Source organism: Schistocerca americana, chromosome X, assembly GCF_021461395.2.
Source record: "Schistocerca americana isolate TAMUIC-IGC-003095 chromosome X, iqSchAmer2.1, whole genome shotgun sequence".
Taxonomy (NCBI): domain Eukaryota; kingdom Metazoa; phylum Arthropoda; class Insecta; order Orthoptera; family Acrididae; genus Schistocerca; species Schistocerca americana.
In genome coordinates, this window is record NC_060130.1 from 669,025,250 (window position 1) to 669,048,867 (window position 23,618).

General features: G+C 39.5%; 1 protein-coding gene across 1 annotated transcript in view; it reads right to left on the bottom strand.

The window, feature by feature from the left end:
* Positions 1-23,618, bottom strand: part of LOC124555129 — a 274,513-nt gene that overhangs the window by 35,652 nt on the left and 215,243 nt on the right. The window contains exon 8 of the mRNA XM_047128941.1: positions 16,215-16,292. Coding sequence (XP_046984897.1) covers positions 16,215-16,292 — 78 coding nt within the window. The remainder of the gene's footprint in view (positions 1-16,214; positions 16,293-23,618) is intronic.

Consider the following 23,618-nt stretch of genomic DNA (forward strand, 5'->3'; position numbering starts at 1 on the left):
GAAATAGCTGAAGTTAAGCCACTGTTTAAGAAGGGAGATAAAGAAATAGCATCAAATTTCTGCCCAATTTCACTTTTGCCAGTATTCTCAAAAATTTTAGAAAAAGTAATGTACAATCAGCTTTATAACCATCTTATCTCAAATAACATACTGTCAAAGTCGCAGTTCGGATTTCTAAAAGGTTCTGATATTGAGAAGGCTATCTACAACTACAGTGAAAATGTGCTTAAATCATTAGACAAAAAATTGCAGGCAACTGGTATATTTTGTGATCTGTCAAAGGCATTCGACTGTGTAAATCACAATATCCTTTTAAGTAAGTTAGGATATTATGGTGTAACAGGAAATGCTGCAAAATGGTTCAAATCTTATGTCTCTGGCAGGAAACAAAGGGTGTTATTAGGAAAGAGAGATGTATTAAGCTATTGGGCATCATCCAACTGGGAACTAATTACATTTTGGGGCCCTTACTTTTTCTTGTGTGTATCAATGACCTTTCATCAGTAACATTACCAGACGTTAGTTTTGTTTGCCGATGTTACAAACATTGCAATAAATAGCAAATCAAGTGTAGTCTTAGAAAGATTGGCCAATAAAATATTTGTGGACATTAATCACTGGTTCCTAGCCAATTCTTTGTCACTATACTCTGAAAAAACACACTACATGCAGTTCAGAACTTGTAAGGGGTGTCCCATGAGTATATGTCTAACATACGATGACAAGAAGATAGAAGTAGTGGACAGTGTTAAATTCTTGGAATTACAGCTAGATAATAAATCCAACCGGGAGGAGCACACTGCAGAACTGATGAAGCTCCTTAACAAATCTCTGTTTGCAATGTGAATTGTGACAGACATAGGGTATATAAAAATGAAAAAGCTTAATTTCACTCCATAATGTCATATTGGATTATTTTTTGGGGTAATTCATAAAGCCAAGCTAAAGTTTTCTGGGCACAAAAACATGCAGTAAGAGTTATATGTGGTGTGAACTCAAGAACATCCTGTAGAAGCCTGTTTAGGGAACTATTGCTTCCCAATATATTTATTCCTTAATGAAATTTGTCATTAAAAATATATCACTTTTTCAAACCAACAGCTCAATTCATGGAATCAATACTAGAAATAAGAATAATCTTCACAAGGATTTAAAGTCACTTACTCTTGTACAAAAAAGTGTGCATTATTCAGGAACATACATTTTAAATAACTTGGCAGCAGCCATAAAAAGCTTAACAACCAATGAAATTCAGTTCAAGAGAAGCCTAAAGGATTCATTGGTGGCTAGCTCCTCCTAATCCATTAATGAATTTCTCAGTAGAACCAACTGATATTGTGTGTGTGTGTGTGTGTGTGTGTGTGTGTGTGTGTGTGTGTGTGTAAAATGATTCCTCCATACAGTGTTCATTAAAGAAAATGACGATCATTCCCCTTGGGACCTGTGGAATGGTACATTAGCTTATTTGTTTGAGTTGTAAATATTTGTCATGTATTATTGTTTTTCTGACATGTTCTAGGTCCTGGAGGACCTCCTTACTACGGATCAATTGGAATGAAAGTAAATCTAATCTACTCTAATCTAATCTAATGGCACTTGCAAATGTTCAAAATTTCACACTATATCACAATACAAATGAGTACTGGTACAATTGATCAAATATTATGCGGAAATGACACGAACAGTAAAATATGTAAATACAGTATTTAAAATCGGCACATGAATCTGGCATATGCAGTCTCACACAAAGGAAAATTCCGAAGTCAACTTTTACATATAAATAAAGGTGTGAATTGTAACAATGTTGTGAAAAGGAAAGTTGCTACTGACCATATAGCGGAGATGCTGAGTTGCAGATAGGCACAACAAAAAGATTGTCACAAATATAGTTTTCGGCCAGTAAGGCCTTCGTCAAAATTAGATGACAAACACACACACACACACACACACACACACACACACGATGGCAGTCTCACGCAAATGAGGCCACACTCAGCTGCTTGAGACTGCAGTGATGTGTGTGCAGTGTGTGTGTGTGTGTGTGTGTGTGTGTGTGTGTGTGTGTCATCTAATTCTGACACAGGTCTTACTGGCCAAAAACCTATAGTTGTGACAGGCTTTTTGTTGTGCTTATCTGCGACTCAGCATTTCCGCTATATGGTGAGTAGCAACTTTCCTTTTCACGGTATTGTTACATTCCATCCTGGATTTTCCATGGTTTGATTAAAAGTGTGAGTTGCACAGCTTTTTTACTCAGCCGATTTCTGAGACAACTTCTACACTGGTGTGCCGCAGATGAACAGTGGAGCATCAGTTTATCACGGTCAAAGTCGCGAAAATGTGCAGCACCGACAAAGCACATTTTCTGCCTGGAGCAGCTAACAATGCCATGCTGCATTTATGCAAGTAGATGATATCACCTGGGGCTGCTCACTAATCTGCTGCAGCAATGCCTCAATTGTCTTTAACTCTTCCAAATGTGGGATGAGATTTCTCCTAGCATCTGATGAGATTTCTCCTAGCATCTAAGTTTGTCCCCTCTTCTTGTGTTTCTCCCCCTTGTGTCAACACTTTCACAATATTGTTGTCAGTTATTTCACCTACTTCATCATTCGACATCTGTTCGGTGACATTCTCCGGACGACATCCTCACGGCATGGTACATTTTTGAGCACTGAAACAATATCGTTGCTTCCGTCTTTGACTTCACACGTGGATTCAAAGTTAAAATGTCCACCTTTACAGTCTAAAAGAATTTTCCAATACCTTTCAAATGGTATGTTCAGAATCTCTTCTCATGCTTCAGCCAACCACCTTAAGACATGTAGCAAGTTAATCCTCTTCAAACTAGTTATAAGGTCTTCAGTTTTATCAGTCACTGAGATGATGGTGGCAATACTTATTTATAGCATTGAAGGGTGCCACTGACAAAGAGCAATCACATTTGGTAGTCAAAATAACGCTTTCATATCTCCATCTGCGAGTTTGTTGCTGGCAGAATGCCGTAGTGCATTATCACGAAGCTTTTGTTAATAAGTTATTGTCTTTTAAATCTTTCTCTATAGCTGGAATGAATTCCTTTTGGAACCAGGTTTTAAACATTTCTGAATTCATTAATGCTTTCTTTTGACGAGTATAATGTAGGGCAGTGAATCCCGATTTTTCAGAATTCTGAAAGCTCTACGTTCCGATGGTTTCCCTATTAATGTAACCAGTTACTGCAAGCCACTATGACAATCAGTTTCTTTCTTTTCTTGTGTGTGGCAGCCACAGCTTCCGTTTTTGAAGCAAGCATTTTCATAGGGAGCATCTTACGATTTAAACCACTCTCATCACAATTGTAGAACTCTTTGCCAGAAATTCCTTCCCCATCAGCTAACTTTGAAAGATGGTAATTAAATAACAGCAGAACATAACTGTCAATGGATAAAGCCTCTCCACTAATAGTAATCTGGCAAATACTGAGCCACCTTTTCCACCAATCCAATCATCCATCACTGGCAGTAAATTCAGAGTCTTCTCATTCTATGCAGATGGAAAACAAAAATGCAACACCAGAAGGTAATTAATGTAGAGTAACGAAATTTTGGGAACACATTTGTCTAGTAACATATTTAAGTGATTAACATTGAAAGGTCGCAGGTTAATGTCAGTGTGAGAGAAGACAATGTAAATGTTAAATGCTGGTACATTAATAGCTTGTGTAACAGCAAGAATATTGAATGCAAGCATGCAAATGGGCATGCTTTGTGTTGTACAGGTGCTGGATTTCAGTTCTGGTGATGGAGTTTCATGCCTGTTGCACTTGGTTGGTCAATACAGAGATGGTTAATGCTGGTTGTGGATGACATTGGAGTTGTCATCTGATGATGTCCCATATGTGCTCGACTGGAGTCAGATCTGGTGATCGTGCAGACCAAGGCAATATGTCGACACACTATAGAGCACGTTGAATTACAACATCAGTATGTGAGCAAGAGTTATCCTATTGGAAAATACCCCCTGGAATGCTCTTCGTGAATAGAAGCACAACCGATCGAATCACCGGGGTGATGTACAAATTTGCAGTCAGTGTGTGGGATAACCACGAGAATGCTCCTGCTGTCCTACAAAATCACACCCCAGACCACAACTCCAGGTGTGGGGCCAGTGTGTCTAGCACACAGCCAGGTTGGGTGCAGGCACTCAACTGGCCACCTCCTAACCAATACATGGCCCTCACTGGCACTGAGGCAGAACACACTTTCATTACAAAACGCAACAGAGCTCCACCCAGCCCACCAATGAACTCTCACTGGACACCACTGAAGTTGCAAATGGTGATGGTTTTCAGTCAGTGGAATGCGTGTTATAGGACCCCTGGCTCTGAGCTGTCCTAGAAGTAACTGATTTGTAACACTTTGATGTGTCACGGTGGTACCAACTGCTGCCCAGCAGACTGCTGCTGCAGATGCACTACAATCCACCAGAGCCATATTCCAAACACAATAATCTTCCCCCTCAGTAGTGCTACATGTCCCCTGATGAACATTAACTCACCATGTCCAGTCTGAAAGGTAACTACTGCTCATGACTGTTACAGTGTGTATTTAAATCAAACCAGATTTGGATCCTCACACTGGCACTACTAGTGTTATTTTTATGCAACTGGTGCAAAACTGGGATAGTCATCATCTTTCAGATGTGGAACTATGCCAACCAACTTTTGCATCACACAACTTCTACTTAGTGATGCGATTCCCCCCTCCCCATGGCTGAACTTGCTGCTCATATTGCAATGCTGCTGCCTACAATATCGGCCCAGTAATGGGCAAACCTTTTCTTCTTAAATGTTTTTCAACTTCTTTACGCTTACCTTTCAACACAGTCATCCTTACTTTCACTAGCTTAGGAAGCACATCACTTTTAAATTTCTGCTAGATTTTTCTTCCAGTCTCAAAAAGTACTTTTTCTTACCCCTAACTCCAAAGAAATACTTTTGACTGCTATTTCAGAATCCAGTTGCATTACGGCACATGGATTCTGACCCATAGCCGCTACAAGATTTTTTTTGTTTATCAATCATTTCGGACTCTTTAATCAGAACACAAAGGACCACACAAAACAACAACATAATAATGCACACATTTTAGTATTCTGACACTCAACTGAACAAACAAAGAACACAGGGTTTCCAACAGAGCTGCTCTTGATGCATATTCACTGTTTGTGAGAACTTCTAAGTACCATTTTTTGAAGAGTAGTTCTGTTAATTTATTCTATATTAACAACATAGAATGTATCTTATAATTGAGATTATGAGTGTGCCAGAAGCACAAAAGATGCATAAAACATTTTGAAGGGCACACAGCAATGCATCTGGCACCTGCTTGCTAAAGCTTTGGAAAAGTAAAGTGGGTACATTAAATTAATTCTCATTTTATCATGGAGAAGTATTATTATGATATTAAGTTGGTCAGATAGTACAGAGGCTGCATAGAGTGTACAGTAGACTCTGGACTATCCAGCTCTTAAAGCACTAAATGAGGTTTCAGTCCATCTTCACTACTCTTTTCTTTTTTATCTTGTCAGTATTATTTCCAATGCACGTGAATTTGCTTAAAAGTGTTATTCTGTAGCAGTAGAATTTTACAGTTAGAAGAACTTCAGGACAGTCCAGCATCAGATTCATGTTGTCAATATGTAAAGGAAACCATGTGAGATTTTCATCAAAGAAGGCATATTTAATATTTGTTGCACTGGTTGCAGGTAATTTTGTGAATGCCAGATGCATAAAGATTATGTCTGGCAGTTTTATATTGTGAGTAAATTTCCTACTTAGGATGTTGTTAGTGCTGAAACTTATATCTACATCTGTGTTTATGAATAGCCTTGCTAAGTTGTCAGACATTATACCAAGATATGGGATTTTTACATATTGAACTGCTGATATGTTGTCAGTTGTGAGTGTAATTTGATGATGTATGTTGAGTTTATTTTTTATCTGTTGTGACATTCATTCATGAGTGAAATATCACATCCATTGTTCATTGCAGTACATTTTATGGTTTTCATTTCTTGTTGGAGTTCTGTGTGCTGAAATGGAAATTTGTGATCTCTGTATAGTAGTGCTGATCTACATGAAGCTTTTTGTGGGAGGTGGGATCTGTGGAATAGTTTGGTATAATGGTGACTATACCATTAGGTTTTCTATGAACATTGAGAGAGACATTTTGTTTCTGTTTTGATATTTTCATGTCAGGAAAAGGTATAGTATTGTTCCCTTCATGCTCAGTGGTGAACTGGATATTTTTATGTATGCTACTGAATTTATTAAAAAGGTCTATTACTTCATCACCTGTTTTGGTTTGGTTTTGTTTTGCTTTAGGGCAGAGAAACAACTGGAGTAATATGCGCCAAAGTCAAAACTATAGAACACAAAGTCAGAGAAGAGTTAAAAAAAAAAGACTATACATCAGTCCCAACTAACATAATAGAAGACAACTGAAAATGGCCTTTGCAATATTGCTTTGGCGGATAAAAAGTAAAACGCGGTCGACAGCCTGCACATCGTTTCTTAAAACGGTCGTTAACTCAGATGGTAAACGCAAGCAGAAACATAAATGGTTAAGAAATGAGCATTCCATCAAGAAGTGGCAGACAGTTAAAACTTGGGCGCAGTGTGTAAAAAGTGGAGGGGTTTCGCCACTTAACAAATGACAATGGCTAAAAAGGCATTGCCCAATACGTAGCCTAGTTAAAATGACCTCCTCCTGGTGGGAGGGCCGGGGAGTCATCCAAGCTGCTGGGAAGGGCTTAATAATCCTGAGCTTATTCCCTTCATCATCTGTGCCATCAAACAGAATGAGTGTGCCATCTACATACCTATTACAGAATTTAACTTGTGATGTTATCTTTTAGCATCAATATTTCATTCTTTATATCACTGATAAATATTTCTGCTATTAGGCTTCCCGTTGATAGCCCTAGAGCGTGCTTGTAAATTTTGTTGTTGAAAGAGAAGTAATTACGTGAGAGCACTAAATTAAGTACACTAATAAGTGCTATTATTTTTGGTCTGCTCACTGTCTTGTTTTTCAATAGGTTCTTTCTTATTAACTTAACTGTTTCATTTACAGGTATATTGCTGTACTGGTTTACAATATCTAGGAATATGAACTTAGCTTGAGGTTGTACAGTCAGGTCATTCATATTGTTAATAAAGTTCAAATGTGTATTTTTTACAAGTACACTAATAAGTGCTATTATTTTTGGTCTGCTCACTGTCTTGTTTTTCAATAGGTTCTTTCTTATTAACTTAACTGTTTCATTTACAGGTATATTGCTGTACTGGTTTACAATATCTAGGAATATGAACTTAGCTTGAGGTTGTACAGTCAGGTCATTCATATTGTTAATAAAGCTCAAATGTGTATTTTTTACAAGTCGGTCAGTTAGTTAGTTAGTTCTCTCATTAATTTGTAGGCTTGGCTATTAACTGAGTTCATGATAGGCCTGTTTGGTGTATTGGTCTTGTGGACCTTTGGCTGCACTGTGAGTCTAGGGGCTGTGGGATTCATTACAATAAGGCCCTGTACTTCATTCTTAGTGAAAAGGATGTTACTGCTGTTGAGACATTTTCTTATTTTATAATGTAACTTTTGTGTGAGGTTGATCTGGGCTTCATGTATGTGTTGTTTGCAAAGAATTCAAGTGTTTTTAGTATATAATCACCCTTACACATAATAACTGTTGTGGAACCCTTATCAGATTTCACTGCCAGCGCATTAAGCTTTTGCATTTTGTTATAGATGGATTTAAGTACATTTATTTAAAAATTTTTTGTTCTTGTTGCTTTAGTAGCTATGTGTTTTTGTCAAGTTTTATCAGACTTTTGGCCTAGTACTGTTTGTTCAGTGTTGTTAAGTTTTGTACAATCAGCAGCTATTCTTAGTGAGCGTATGGTACCTTTTCTATTATTGTCATTGTTGTTTGGTTTTAAATTATACTCCATGTCTGTATTGAGCAGTGCTATTTCAGTCTGACTGAATTTAATGTCAGCTATACTTAGAACTCCGGGGGAAAATTTGTGGGTGTTCCTGTTCTTATTTATGTATTTATTCATACGCAGCTTGGTTTCCTTTCTCAAACATGCATATAGATCAATGCTATACTGAGCCAAGAAATTTCCACTTCAACATCCAGAACTCCAACAAGAAATGGAAACCATAAAATGTACCACAATAAACAAGGGATATGAACCTTTGCTCATTAATACAGTGTCACCACAGATAAAAAAAGTAAACTGAAGAAACATCATCAAACAACACCCACAACTGTTATCCTGCCAACAGTTGAATATGTAAAACTGCCATATCTTGATGATGATAGTTCAGTTTATTTTCTTTATCTGTGCTGACAAATTAGCAAGGCTATCCAAAAACACATATGTAAATGTAAGAACCAACACCAAAAAGAACCAAAGTTGGAAGCTTATTCACAATACAAAACTGTCAGTCACAGATCTTGATGCATCTGGCATTTTCAAAATTTCCTGCAACCAATGCAACAAATATTCCATTGGCCAATCAAGCAGAAATTTCAGCATTTGATTTAAAGAGCATTTAGACTGCTACAGACTGGATAAATGTAACAATTCAGCATTAGCAATGCACATTAAAGATGCAGGCCACCTTCTGAAAAATCAAAGAAAACACCAAAATTTTGCACCAAACTGGGAAAACCAAAAGAACAGATATCATGGAAGAAATGGAAATTTTCATTCAGGATACAAAATAGGGAGATAATACTCTTAATGAAATATCTAAACTCAAAACTCTTCAGTAGTCTTAAGCCAATTCTACTGCAATATTAAGATGTGCTAATCTGGAGGGGGGGGTGGGGGAACCTACCAGACTGTCAGGAGTGCAAATATCAATGTAAAATGCAACAGACAATACTCAAGTCACATGCTGCAAGGCTGCCATATTGTATTAAGCGTATAGTGTTTACATGTACACAGAAAACTTCGTGCAGTGAATTATATATATAAAAAAAAAAAAACAGAGGCAAAATCAATAGTGGAATATTGTAGTGCCTGAAAACAGCTCCGCCAGTGTACCAATGACTCAAGCGAAGCTTTGGGGTGCCAAAATCTTAAGTGAATAACTTCAAATGTAAGAGTGTATTACACAATTCTCGTACCAAACGACTGGTGCAAAAGTATCTGCATTCCACACAGGCTGTGGTGTCAATCATAAGAAAGAATGAGATACAGCTCCACACCAGAAGAAGACATTATTACACATCAATTTCTGGCTAATCACTGCCTCCCTCCCCCTCCCCTCACCTCCAAATACCCCAGCAGTGAACAATAAACAAAACAGGCTATGTTAAATTAGTTTAAGACATTTTATTTTTAGGTAACAACTGAGACTGGAAAAAGATCATAAGATTTAAAAGTAATACACAAACAGAGAGCACTGGGCACGGCTCTTGCAAAGAGGGTAACTTTTAGGAAGTTCCCTTGAGGGCTGATATTTTACCACGCAAGTATGTCAGAGTGCATTAACAGTGCTAAAATTAAAATACCATTCTGAAAGGAAGGCCAGCACTAATAAGAAGATAACTCCAAAAGCCCCATTCATATAAAATGCAGAGCAGCACCAACAGGAACCGCACTGATGGCATCTGAGGTGTTTTCTTATCTCTATAGTGCATACCAAGTAGCTGTTTATCATCCATACTAATTCTTTCACTATTTAACTGATAAGTGCTCACTACGAGAACTAATTGGTAGGGACACGAAAAAAAAGCATTTTATTTTATGACCAATTTATGATGTAGTGTGAACACAGTAGATAAACTGAGTTGTTAGTTTAATTTGAAGTGCAACCAAGCCCATTTCAGTGTTTCCTTCACCTCTGCCTCAGATATTCGTCACTTCATATTTCTCAAAAGCTTGCTGGTTTTAATCAAAACTTAATCTTCCCAACAATAATGAAGCACTCTTCAAACACTTATCTTAGACTACACATAATAGTTTTATCCAGCGACATCAGATTTCCCAACATTTTTTCACAACAAATCATACCAAAAATAATGCAGTTTGGAGGTATCTCTCATTTAGTGCATGAATTAAAGTGCATATTTTTGTAGCAGGCAAGTATGATGATGAAAATCACCAAATACTGCTCTTATTTTCACTTTGTGTCTGCTCAATCTGCTTCTGTGAGCCAACCGCAGCACAGGACACATGATTTCATGCAAATGTGTTTCTGGCAGTAAAGTAGAATGCTGACAACGTTTATTTAAATTATTATTCAATATTATTTATACTATTTTGTGGATGAAGTTTGTGGCGAGAGCGTGATCTGTTGCATAGTCTGGGTTCTATATAAAGTTGAAAGGCGATTAGATACGATATTGAAACTGAAGTGCTGCTTAAGATTCTTTTTATATTTATACTTGTGTGTTATGAAAATATGTAGTTAACTGATGCATCATATAAAAGATCTCACAAAAATGTGTCATTTTTTGTACAATAGGTTGTGCAAAAGTGTCAGGAAAAGTCACATCTGTGACTAAAACTATTACTGGAATAGTGTTCATTGGAAGCAGGGTATTTTCATTTGACATCACATCCTGACGTTCTGACAGAGCTGATTTCAGTTCACACATTGTATATGGACAGTTTCACACATCATCTGTTTTTCAACATAAAATTTAGCCTATCCTACATTCTGATTTTATTGTGAAGCTGCAGAGAAGGACATTGGGCATCTGAGTTGGTTATCTGGATGCTGTCTTCTCCTGTTGTCCGAGTTATATCTTATGCGCTCTAAACTAGAATGTTATTTAATGTAACAGTGAGTAGAAATTATCATCATCTTCCAGAATGCCTCTTTCTTGATTCTCACAATTTTATCGAGGAAGTAGAATGGTTTATTCTTGCAATGATCTTTTTTTGCTCTCTTTAAAAATATTCCTGGCTGTAGTCATAATTATTCTAAATGCTGCTAAATTTCCTGTAGATGGACTATTTCCAAATCTTAGCAGCCCTCAATTATTCAATGTAGATTGACAAATTTTGTTTCACCGTGGAAAAGGCTGTACATTTTGGAACAAATCCATCAGTGGCTTTGTGGATGACCTCTTATCACATGCTTTGCCCATTCCTGGATGCTATTATTGCAATCAGCTGACTGTCCAGCATCCAGTAATCCTTACTGAACACCCAATTTTGTGTCTGTCATTTGATACTGCTTACTTCTGTTAGATAGCTAATATCTTCATTTACATCTATATATACACTCCAAAACTCACTGTACAGTCCAGAGCACAGGGTACTTTGCCTCAATATTAGTGATGTTCTGTTCTATTCCATTTGCATATCAAGTGAAAGAAGAACACGTGTGTCTCTATATGTACCCTAATCTCTTGCATATTGTTCTCATGACCCATACATGAGATGTAGGATAGTGGCAGTAGAATGATTACACAGTTTTCCTTGAATACAGCTTCTCTAAATGGGTTTTCACAAGAACAAAATCATGAACATTCAATGCTGGAACAATACTCTACAACTGGTTACATTAGTGTCTTGTATATAACTTCCTTTGTAGAAGCACTGGACCCTTAAAATAAATCTAAGTCACCCATTTGCCTTCCCTCAAACCAATTTTATGTGACTGTCTTGTTTAATGTTGTTCCTTGGTATTACACTTGAATTCTTGAACAATGCAATATGCTGCTGATCTTTTAATAGAATTTTCTCTCTCTCTATTACAGATATTTTCTTGCATTGATTCACATTTAAAGAGACAGATGGAAGTTGTCACTGGAATACCGATTTTCTGTAATCACAGGCATATAGATCTACTTTGTACTTTATCTTTCACTTTCTCCAACAGTGGTCTTAACAGATTAGTGTGTCCCTCCTTCAAGTGCCAACAATTTTAACAGTGAGATTTTCCATTTTCTTTCCTATAATCTTTCCACGAAAATGGGGAAACTGTGACTGATGACAATTACTTGAAGGCAGCATCATTCATTGTTTTTGTAACTGGAATCACCAAACCTGTGCGCCAAAATGAGTGTTGCATGTTCTAGCATAGCCTAGCAGTTAATTTCCCTTTTAAATATTTATTTTCATTAAATTTATGAGTTGCTACATACTGTATTGGTCACAGGAGGAAGTGATTCAGAGGGTAATTGTTCCCGAATTAAGAGTTTAAGGATTTAAAGTGAGCTAGCACATGTAGAGAGAGAGAGAGAGAGAGAGAGAGAGAGAGGGGGGGGGGGAGGGGGAATGAGGAGGGGGGGGGGGGCAGGCCATTGAAAAGGAGAGTGCATTGAAATGACAAGACAGGGAAGAGGGGACTGAAAAAAGTGGACAAACTGGGTGTCAACAAAAAGGAAAAAGGAGAAATGTAAAAAGCAAAAGGATACAAAAAGGCTAGATGTGTAGAGTTCACATGTGAGTTCACTACACTCAGCTGGCAGCTACACGGGTAGCGGAGGCTGTGTGGCGTGGACTGGGCGGTTTTTTAGGTTAGAAGGCCTCGGAAAAGTACGGGGTGGGCTGCAATCTTAAAGGCATGGCAAATACAGGACGTGCTTGGATCAAGGAACAGTTGGAATTGTAGTTGTAAATTGTTGTAGTTGTGCTGGGAAAGTCCCTGAGCTTCAAGCGCTAATAGAAAGCACAGAAACTGAAATCGTTATAGGTACAGAAAGCTGGCTAAAGCCTGAAATAAGTTCTGCAGAAATTTTTGCGAAGTCTCAGACGGTGTTCAGGAAAGATAGATTAGGCAGAATTGGTGGTGGAGTGTTTGTGTCTGTGAGTAGTGGTTTATCTTGTAGTTAAGTCGAAGTAGATACTCCGTGCGAATTGGTATGGATGGAGGTTATACTTAACAGCCGAACTAAGTTAATAATTGGCTCCTTCTACTGACCCCCAGATTCCGATGATATAGCTGCTGAACAGTTCAGAGAAAATTTGAGTCTCATAACAAGTAAATAGTTGGTGGGGACTTCAACCTTCCCTCGATATGTTGGCAAAAATACTTGTTCAAAACCAGTGGTACGCAGAAAACATCTTCCGAGATTGTCCTAAATGCTTTCTCCGAAAATTATTTCGAGCAGTTAGTCCACGAACCCACGCGAATTGAAATGGTTGCGAAAATACACTTGACCTCTTAGCCACAAACAATCCAGAGCTAATAGAGAGCATCATAACTGATACAGGGATTAGTGATGACAAGGTCGTTGTAGCTAGGCTCAATACCGTTTCTTCCAAATCCACCAGAAACAAACGCAAAATAATTTTGTTTAAAAAAGCGCATTATGTGTCACTAGAAGCCTTCCTAAGAGACAATCTCCATTCCTTCCGAACTGACTATGCAAATGTAGATGAGATGTGGCTCAAATTCATAGATATAGTAGCAACAGAAATTGAGAGATTCATACCTCATAAATTGGTAAGAGATGGAACTGATCCCCCATGGTACACAAAACAGGTCCGAACGCTGTTGCAAAGGCAACGGAAAAAGCATGCGAAGTTCAGAAGAACGCGAAATCCCGAAGATTGGCTAAAATTTACAGATGCGCGAAATATGGCACGGACTTCAATGTGAGATGCCTTTAATAGGTTCCACAACGAAACATTGTCTCGAAATTTGGTAGAAAATCCGAAGAAATTCTGCTCGTATGTAAAGCACACAAGCGGCAAGACGCAGTCAATACCCCCGCTGCGCAGTGCCGATGGTACTGTTACTGATGACTGTGCCGCTAAAGCGGAGTTATTGAACGCAGTTTTCCGAAATTCCTTCACCAGAGAAGACGAATGGAATATCCCAGAATTTGAAACATGAACAGCTGCTAGCATGAGATTCTTAGAAGTAGATACCTTAGGGGTTGCGAAGCAACTCAAATCGCTTGATACAGGCAAGTCTTCAGGTCCAGATTGTATACCGATTAGGTTCCTTTCAGATTATGCTGATACAATAGCTCCCTACTTAGCAATCATATACATCCGCTCGCTCACCGATAGATCTGTACCTACAGACTGGAAAATTGCGCAGGTCGCACCAGTGTTTAAGAAGGGTAGTAGGAGTAATCCACCAAACTACAGACCTATATCATTGACGTCGATTTGCAGTAGGGTTTTGGAGCATATACTGTATTCAAACATTATGAATCACCTCGAAGGGAACGATCTATTGATACGCAATCAGCATGGTTTCAGAAAACATCGTTCTTGTGCAATGCAGCTAGCTCTTTATTCGCACGAAGTAATGGCCGCTATCGACAGGGGATCTCAAGTTGATTCCGTATTTCTAGATTTCCGGAAAGCTTTTGACACCGTTCCTCACAAGCAACTTCTAATCGAAGTGCGGGCCTATGGGGTATCGTCTCAGTTGTGCGACTGGATTCGTGATTTCCTGTCAGGGAGGTCGCAGTTCGTAGTAATAGACGCCAAATCATCGAGTAAAACTGAAGTGATATCAGGTGTTCCCCAGGGAAGCGTCCTGGGAACTCTGCTGTTCCTGATCTATATAAATGACCTGGGTGACAATCTGAGCAGTTCTCTTAAGTTGTTCGCAGATAATGCTGTAATTTACCGTCTAGTAAGGTCATCTGAAGACCAGTATCAGTTGCAAAGCGATTTAGAAAAGATTGCTGTATGGCGTGGCAGGTGGCAGTTGACACTAAATAACGAAAAGTGTGAGGTGATCAACGTGCGTTTCAAAAGAAATCCGTTGGAATTCGATTACTCAATAAATAGTACAATTCTCAAGGCTGTCAATTCCACTAAGTACCTGGGTGCAAAAATTACGAACAATTTCAGTTGGAAAGACCACATAGATAATATTGTGGGGAAGGCGAGCCGAAGGTTGCGTTCCATTGGCAGGACACTTAGAAGATGCAACAAGTCCACTAAAGAGACAGCTTACACTACACTCGTTCGTCCTCTGTTAGAATATTGCTGCGCGGTGTGGGATCCTTACCAGGTGGGACTGACGGAGGACATCGAAAGGGTGCAAAAAAGGGCATCTCGTTTTGTATTATCATGTAATAGGGGAGAGAGTGTGGCAGATATGATACGCGAGTTGGGATGGAAGTCATTAAAGCAAAGACGTTTTTCGTGGCAGCGAGATCTATTTACGATATTTCAGTCACCAACTTTCTCTTCCGAATGCGAAAATATTTTGTTGAGCCCAACCTACATAGGTAGGAACGATCATCAAAATAAAATAAGAGAAATCAGAGCTCAAACAGAAAGGTTTAGGTGTTCGTTTTTCCCGCGCGCTGTTCGGGAGTGGAATGGTAGAGAGGTAGTATGATTGTTGTTCGATGAACCCTCTGCCAAGCACTGAAATGTGAATTGCAGAGTAATCACATAGATGTAGAGAGGAACCATCACTAGACTGTGGGAGAATGGGGGAATAAGGGGAGAGAAGTACAGGGCAGACTTGTCCTATGTATACAATCCACCTACAATTATACAAGTGAATGGAAGTTTGCTAGTGACTGTATCAAGCAAGAAGAAAATGAAGTGCTTCCAGAAAATCTGATGGATCATATTAATGTTTTGAAATATGACTTATTCACTGAAGATGAAAGTATTCACTATTGTGGAAACAATTTAACTATGTAATCTTTTAAAGTATCTTCACACACATTTGAAGTGTAACTTCCTACTCAAACACAGCATACTGCAGGATGTCTGTATACAACAGTCAGATTGGAGCATATATCAATGATACAATTTTTGTCATACATTGCTATGAATCATATTCCCAAATTGACATTACCAGCTGCCCAAAAATGGTAGAATTACTACTATACTAAGTATTTTGATGTCTGAACATTGATTTTCAGGTACTTGAAATTTTGAATATGATGTAATATCATCATGATCACACCAGGCATAGCTCAAAAATGTTTACTTTCAAAATAATGTGTGAAGCTTCATTTTGGTGTTATACAGATAAATTATGAAACTGCACTGCATAAAGCTACATATAAAACATCCTTTTATAACCAAGTACTATAACATTTCTTTATATTCTTATGTCAGCTACCACATAAAGTTAGCAGTTAATTAAGAAACTCTGGGCAGGGAATGAAGAAATCTGACAACCAATCACGAACATTTAATATAATTCAGGTGCAGTGTAGACCTTCCAATGAAGATGAACTATTAGAACAGACTACAAAAGGATATGTACCTGCTCTGATGCAAGAGGCTCGTCAGTATTGTGCACTGTTACATTTGTAGAGTCAAGTCTGCAGATTTCTTCGTGTTCCTGAAACCAAGACAAATCATTTATACTTTTAAGTAAGATAATACAACAGAATTTTTTAAACAAACCTTTCTCCAATAAAATCTTTAGGCACATTTGTTAGACTAACATCCTTCCTTATATATAATGGTATTATGTAAACACACCAGACAAAAATTATTAGTAAACTCCAGGACACATCTTGCTAACACCATGTAATGCAGCCAATGGCCTTGGCTGCTTCAATATGGAAAAAAAGTTTCTTAAGAGATGTCATATTCAGCTGAAGTAGATGGGGTAGAGCCACTAAATTGCAAGGATGTTGAGTGCTACATTTCACCCAATGTTCCAAACAGTTCCAGACATCTTCTATACAAGGGCTAATGATAGTGATATGTCCATCTTCCTGGCTTTCCATACAATTACACGTACATATGGTGTCTCTCACACAGTTACATGTACATCTGCTTTTCTCATATCACCCCCATTTCCTTTCAATTAACAGGGGTCAAATCAGCAATTACTGAAAGCTATCACAGTTTCTTCAAGGCTTGTCTTGGATATTTCATTCATTGAAATCTTCACTTCATGGTCAAAGAAGTTGGTGTATCACATACAAAACGTACTCAGCCGCACCCAGCCAGCGACAATGCACGACACCTCAGTAAACATACCATTTCATCTACTGAGACAAAAATGAGATTTTTCCAGTTTTTTTCATATTTCCCTGATTTCTCTGACATGTTTGAAATTCCCTGATTTCCAGAACCTGTGGCAACTCCCAGCAACAACTATACTGTGCTTTCCTTACTCAGACAACTATTCCTCAACACTGCTCTCAATGCTTCAACCACTGCCGACTTACAAACTGTGTCAGTGATGATGACGATGGGGATGAATGTGGTCCTGCTCAACAATATGGCCATCAATGCCCTTACAAAGAGGGTGTGTGTGTGTGTGTGTGTGTGTGTGTGTGTGTGTGTGTGTGTCGGAGGTGGGGGGGGGGGGGGAGGGGGAGGAGGAGGAGGAAGGCTATCCTCATAGGCAAAGTTGCTTAAAATATGCATGTATCAATTATTTTTAAAAAAATACTGTCATGATGCACTAAACTATGGCACTGAAACTCAAGCAATAAAAATGCTAAACTTCATGGGCAAGTTATTCATTTGAGCATACTAACCTGTCCTCCTGAGCTCTTTAGTGATGCGACCCAGCAGGTCACAAAATTTCAAAACCTGTGACCAGTGTCCACTTCATTGACAATGGTGGGCAGACCTCCAATCAAACCGAGAGTTGCACTCATGTCAGTATATAAAACACTCACAGCCAAAACATGCTGAACCAAAAGCAGCACACCGCAAATTTCACAAGAGCAGTGCATCCTCCTTTCAGAGGAGGTAACCATGTGTTAATGGACAGTGTCTTACTGCTGTCTGGTGAGCAGTACTTTTCTCCATCAGTGCGGTCAATATGAAGTCCGCCACGTTTGTGCAGACGATTTGAGTGACCTCAGTTTGGTGTTTACCACTTCCAACCATTTGGCTTCCTACTGATGCAATATTCTTCTGCCAGACAATGAGAAGACAGCATGCAAGGGGATAGCACATCGAGGTACACCACCATCCCTACAAACTTCTTTGGCTGCTTTGTCAGCTGTGTCATTTCCCTGTATCCTTGTACCCAGGAAAAGACTGGCAACTTTCCTCGGTATTCTATCCACTGTAAGACATCACAGACGAGCTGAATCAAATGGTCTACTGAATACACTGAGCGGGTCAGAACAGACAAGAAACCTTGTACTGTGATGCCTTTAAATCCACTCCAGTGCCATTACAATCTGTAAATTGTTCCAGAGAGCATACTTGGAAAATATTATCAGGGAAAGCAGCTGAACAACTGAGTGCATTCCCTAGTTGGAACCTTCCATATATACAGCGATAAAACCACAAAAATATGATTTGTAGAAAGGTAATCTGGAGTGCCAGTTCACTTGAACTGTGGGAGCCTAAAGTCTCTCTGGTCTTCTGAAGATGTGAAGGCAGCAATTTGTTCCATCACGGGCTGCATATTCAGAGGTCCAGTACATTCAGTTCAATGAGGAAGTCTGGGGGAGGAGGAGATTAGTGTTTAACGTCCCGTCGACAACGAGGTCATTAGAGACGGAGCGCAAGCTCGGGTGAGGGAAGGATGGGGAAGGAAATCGGCCGTGCCCTTTCAAAGGAACCATCCCGGCATTTGCCTGAAGCGATTTAGGGAAATCACGGAAAACCTAAATCAGGATGGCCGGAGGCGGGATTGAACCGTCGTCCTCCCGAATGCGAGTCCAGTGTGCTAACCACTGCGCCACCTCGCTCGGTCAATGAGGAAGTCTGTAGCATGTATCCCAATTGGGGCAATTCATGAACAGCTGCTCGAAGTAGGGCCCACCCGTTGCACTAAATGTTAATGACTAAGCCAACACTATGATTTTCAGGACCTGTCAAACCAGAAAGAGGTGCTGCCACATCCAGAGTGGTGATTCATTAGCCTCTGTGCACAGAATCTGAACTCAGCTGGTCAAATAGGCTCCACTCGACATCCGAATGCCTTCATGGTGAGGCAGGAAGTAAGTGCTGTTCCATAAAACATGCTGCTTTAATCTAATTGTCACCCAACAAGTGCCGTATAAAACTGAGGAAGATGGGACCCGTCAGCTCCCTACGGCTTTCCACTGATGCATTTCAAAACATTCATTGTTTTGATGTTCTTTGTTCGCAGGTCTTTCAGGTGTGGGAGCCAAATTAATTTTGTGTCCAATAGTAGGCCCAAAAAGCACACATTGGCATTAAAATTTAAAATATTGTTTCCTATCATGAACTCTGGTTGGTTAAAACTTCGAGCATAGTTGAAATTGACACAAGGAGTCTTCTCCAGTGAGAACTGAAAGCAGCTTCACTGGCCCCAGTTTCCTGCCTCCAGACTATCAGCTGTAGTTGCCTTACTGTCATCCACAAACAAAGAACTTGTAACAGAGCTCCTGCCTGCAGATGAGATGCCATTGACAACGATTGCCAACAGTGTGACACTAAGTATACTGCTTCGAGGACCCAATCCTCCTCAACAAAGTGGTCAGACAAGGTATCACCAATGAGATAGGGAAAGCACCTGTGCTTGAGGAAGGATTGAATGAAAAATGACAGATGTCCATATAGTCCCCATTCATGTAGTTGGTGAAGGATGTTGTACCTACAAGTGGTGTCATAAGTCTTTTCAAGCTCAAAAAACACACTGATTAAGTGGTTTAAATTTAAGAAAAACGGACAGTGGCCTCTGAATCTGCAATAGAAGTGGCATAGGTAACATAGGGATTCATGGAGCCAGATGAGGTGGCAGTTGACCATACACTCGACAATCTTATTCATACAGCTGATAAGGGTTACACTCTGATAACTGTTAGGGATGGTACAATTCTAGCCTGGTTTCCAAAATGGAATTAATATTGCCTACTTCCAAGTGGCAGGATACTGTCCATCAAACTGGAGCTGACTGAGAAAAGATATGAGCTCACCTTTGGTTCTAGAGCACATATGGCAGAGCATGGCACAATGAGTATGATGCAATCCTGGAACTGACTGGTTACAGACAGAGTTGACTCCTATTCATAGAAGGAAAATGGATGATTGTACATCTCCTTATTACACGAGAAGAGGCAGAACCTTCTTATTTCCACAGTTTGACGGAATTTCTGGAACTCAGGAGTTTGTTCAAATGATGCAGTGATGGTAAAAAAGTGTTCCGCTAACACCTGAGCCACGTCTCTATACATGTCCACCAAGACTCCATCTCTCAACAAGGCCATACGAGGATATGTACCACCCTTGCCCGAGATGATCCTTACTGATTCCCAAACTCGTGTAGGGGAAGTTGACCGATTAACGGATGTTGCAAATTTCTTCCACAAGTTCCTGTTTTGTCCTTTTATTGATCACTTTGTGTTCTTGCAGTCCTGAATGCACAAAGATTTACTGTAGTTGGATGATGTTTGAAGTTCTGCAAAGCAGTGTGCCTGGCTCTGACTGCCGAGCGGTGTACTTTGTTCCAACAAGGAACAGGCTGTCTTCTGAGGTGGTTGTTAGAATGGGGAATGGACTCTGTGGCAGCTCAGTGGAATCCATCTCCTGACTTCACTTCTGTTGTTTGAAGATGGCTCACTGGCTGTATTGCTACCAATTTCTCTCATGGAGCATTGATTCATGTTTGCGGTATCCTGTCGATCACCATCTACTCAGCAGGTGGATCCACTCTGGAAAGTGGTCACTAGTATGCAAATCTGTGTCTACGTACCACTCGACAGAGTCTGCAAGAGATTGAGAGAAAAACCAAAGGCCAGTTGCTGAAGATTATCCTGTAGCTGTAGAAAAGTGTCCCCTCTGACCAAACGTACAAAAGACAGATACTTGCTGAACAGAGAAGGTGTCCAATAATTCAACCTCTGGAGCATGTTGTAGCCTAACCCCTTAGCACATTGCGTGCACTGAACTCCCTCATAAGGAGGAACAGACTGGAGAGTATCCAGAACAGTTCTGTTAGTACATTTGCATCATGACGTGAAAGATATAAAGCACACATTGTTATTTTAACTTGTGTGAGAGCTTCCACTGCAAATGCTTATAATGACCATGGTAAGAGGGACGGGAGGGGAGGGGAGGGGAGGGGTATCTGTAACTGATGGAACAGCCAACCCATCCTTTGTGCTGACTCCAGTAACATCACCCTTTCTGTAGGCGGCAGTAACCCCTTAATGCAGGTGTGCTGGTGACATTAAAATGAGTATCTTGTAAGCAGATGCAGAATAGTCTCTCCTGGGCTATGAGCCACAATTCTTCCAAATGTGATTGGGGTCCATTTAAGATCCAATGCAATAGTCCCTGTGGGAGCCAATGATTAGTGTGGTTGACCATGTCCCTCTTGCTCAGCAGATGTGATTTACCCCAGAGGTCAGGGAACTTTAGAAGGTGTCTGCTTCATGGTTCCTCCTTGTGGGTATTAATATCCTGAATAGGAAAATCATCAAAGTTTCTGAGAAATAACTGCAGCCAGTTACCCTTTTGTGATTCTTCAGTTTTTATTTACCACAACTGGGTTTGAATTGCCTAACAATTCATCAGACAGTACACATTTAATGAATGTTTGAGGCTTTGTGGGAATTTTATAGCTGTGGCAAGATATAGAAACAAAACAAGCAAGCACTGAATGTGGTGAGAGTTATTTACATCATGAGATTGAGTTGAAGGCATTACTCACAGTTATTAGCATCTGTCAGTTTATTCCTGGTGCACACATTCCTGTGGAAAACATAACTTATGTTTTCCAGTAACATTAAATCTATAGCAGGTGCCCCAGGAGTTTCCTGCTAGAGACTGTATTATCTCAACAGCCACTCACTCCATCAGAACATAGCACACCTTCGGGTTGAGTTTCTTTTATAGAGATGTACCTTCCACGGGGTCCAGGTGAGCCAAGGCTTCCATTCTCCAAAGCACACACTGTTCCACTATCAGGCCTCATAATGGTCCCTGAAATATTCCCAAAGTTCACTGTAGAAGAGGTCTGGCTGCGCTGGCCAGTCCCCACCTTGGGAGAACCAACTACTGCTGGCAGAACACCCCAGTGAAAAAAACAACCGCTATCCCTTCCCTAAGTTGTAGGACGCTACTTGCTAGGACCCTCTACTGCGGTTGTCTAGCCCTGCCAGTAGCTCCATAACTACTACTGGCATAGTCCTCAGTATCACTGACATGTGCAAACACTCCCGCCTGGCACTGAAGGTGCCTGCAATAAGGCAGTGTCCCCCAGGAAGGCTGTGTCAGTAATTCCCTCTATACAGATGCCAGCTGTCCCCTTGTGGGACAACCATCACTTCACTACCGTTACAGCCAGTCAGCTCAACTTCAAGATTTGCCCATAAGCCTGTTGCAGCCATGTTGCACAATCAAAGCCATGGGATGGAGTGAGACAAGAGCTAGCAGTAGACATCTGCAACAGCAAGCCTATGAGTTCCCCTGTGATCTAACTTTTCACAGAACTTGGCAATCAACTGTCATTTGTGCCAAGAAGGCAAAGGAGGATACTATGGATGCCAGCAGGTAAGATATACATTCTATTGTATAGACCTGGAATAAACCAAGGTAGTTCTAGCAGTGATAAATGAGGTGTCTGAACCACCCTTATCTGATTTTCCATCTTAACCTAGCAACCATTTGAAATAAAAGTAACCGAGTTTGAGTATCTTTTTTAGTTTTTGGGCAGTGGTGTGGCAAAATTATAAAAATTTATGCATTTATTTCCCACATCATCTTATTTAAGTTAAGGTATCTCAGTTTCGCATAAAACTACAAATATTAAATAGAAAACACATTTCTGATGTCCTGCAAAATAATACTTATTTCACATAAATAATATTTTGCAGGAAATTGTTTCCTATTTAATATTGTCACCATGTTCTGTCAAGCACTAATGGAAAATTCCATCAATATTAGAGATAAAAAGATAAAATCTGGCTGAATTATGAATGAAGGTTTGGGAATTGCACCAAATGTCTAAACTGAATGGAGACTGGAAAATAAAATAAATTTTGAGAGGGGATTTAGAAAAGTCCTCTGACTTCTGTGAAAAATTTAAATAATATACCTTGATTACCAAGGGAACTATTCAAGTTTAAGTTGGGGTCACTATGGAAATGATCACCATATTATTTCTCCCTTTGTTTTTGCCTTGCTCTTGCAAGAGATATTGTATCAATCTAGATTATGTTAATTACATTTTTTTGGTTCGTGACAACAAGGGGGACAAGTGAATTATTTTACCAAGGTAACCCCATCTTTAGACTTGAAATAGAAAGGGTGTATGTAAGTAGCCTTTTTGTATTCCGAAGTCAAGGTTACAAGTATTTTTCTCATTCTAGTCACATAGCTGCCACATACTATGTTGCTTTGTCTTGAACTGCTATTGCATTAAAATAACTCAGTCTATTTTACTTTTAACAATGCCACATTTAGATATGTTTGAGACTATTATTTCTTTCTCTGGACAGTCATGAGATGACTTCAAAAACTGAGTGCAATTAAAGCAGACAAGAATTTTCTGTCTAGGAACATGTCCAACAAAGAAATAGTACAATATCCTTATGACAGCGAACAGTCACTATGCAAATGAATTATACCCAATTAGTAGTACTGTTTTCTTTTATCTTTTCTGGAGTCTATTTGTAGCACACTGTCTTGGGCAAATGAAGTGTTAATAATATCAAACATAACAGTTAAGCTCTGGAATAATTGGCAACGTCAAGGCTGTGGCAGTCTAGTGGGTAGT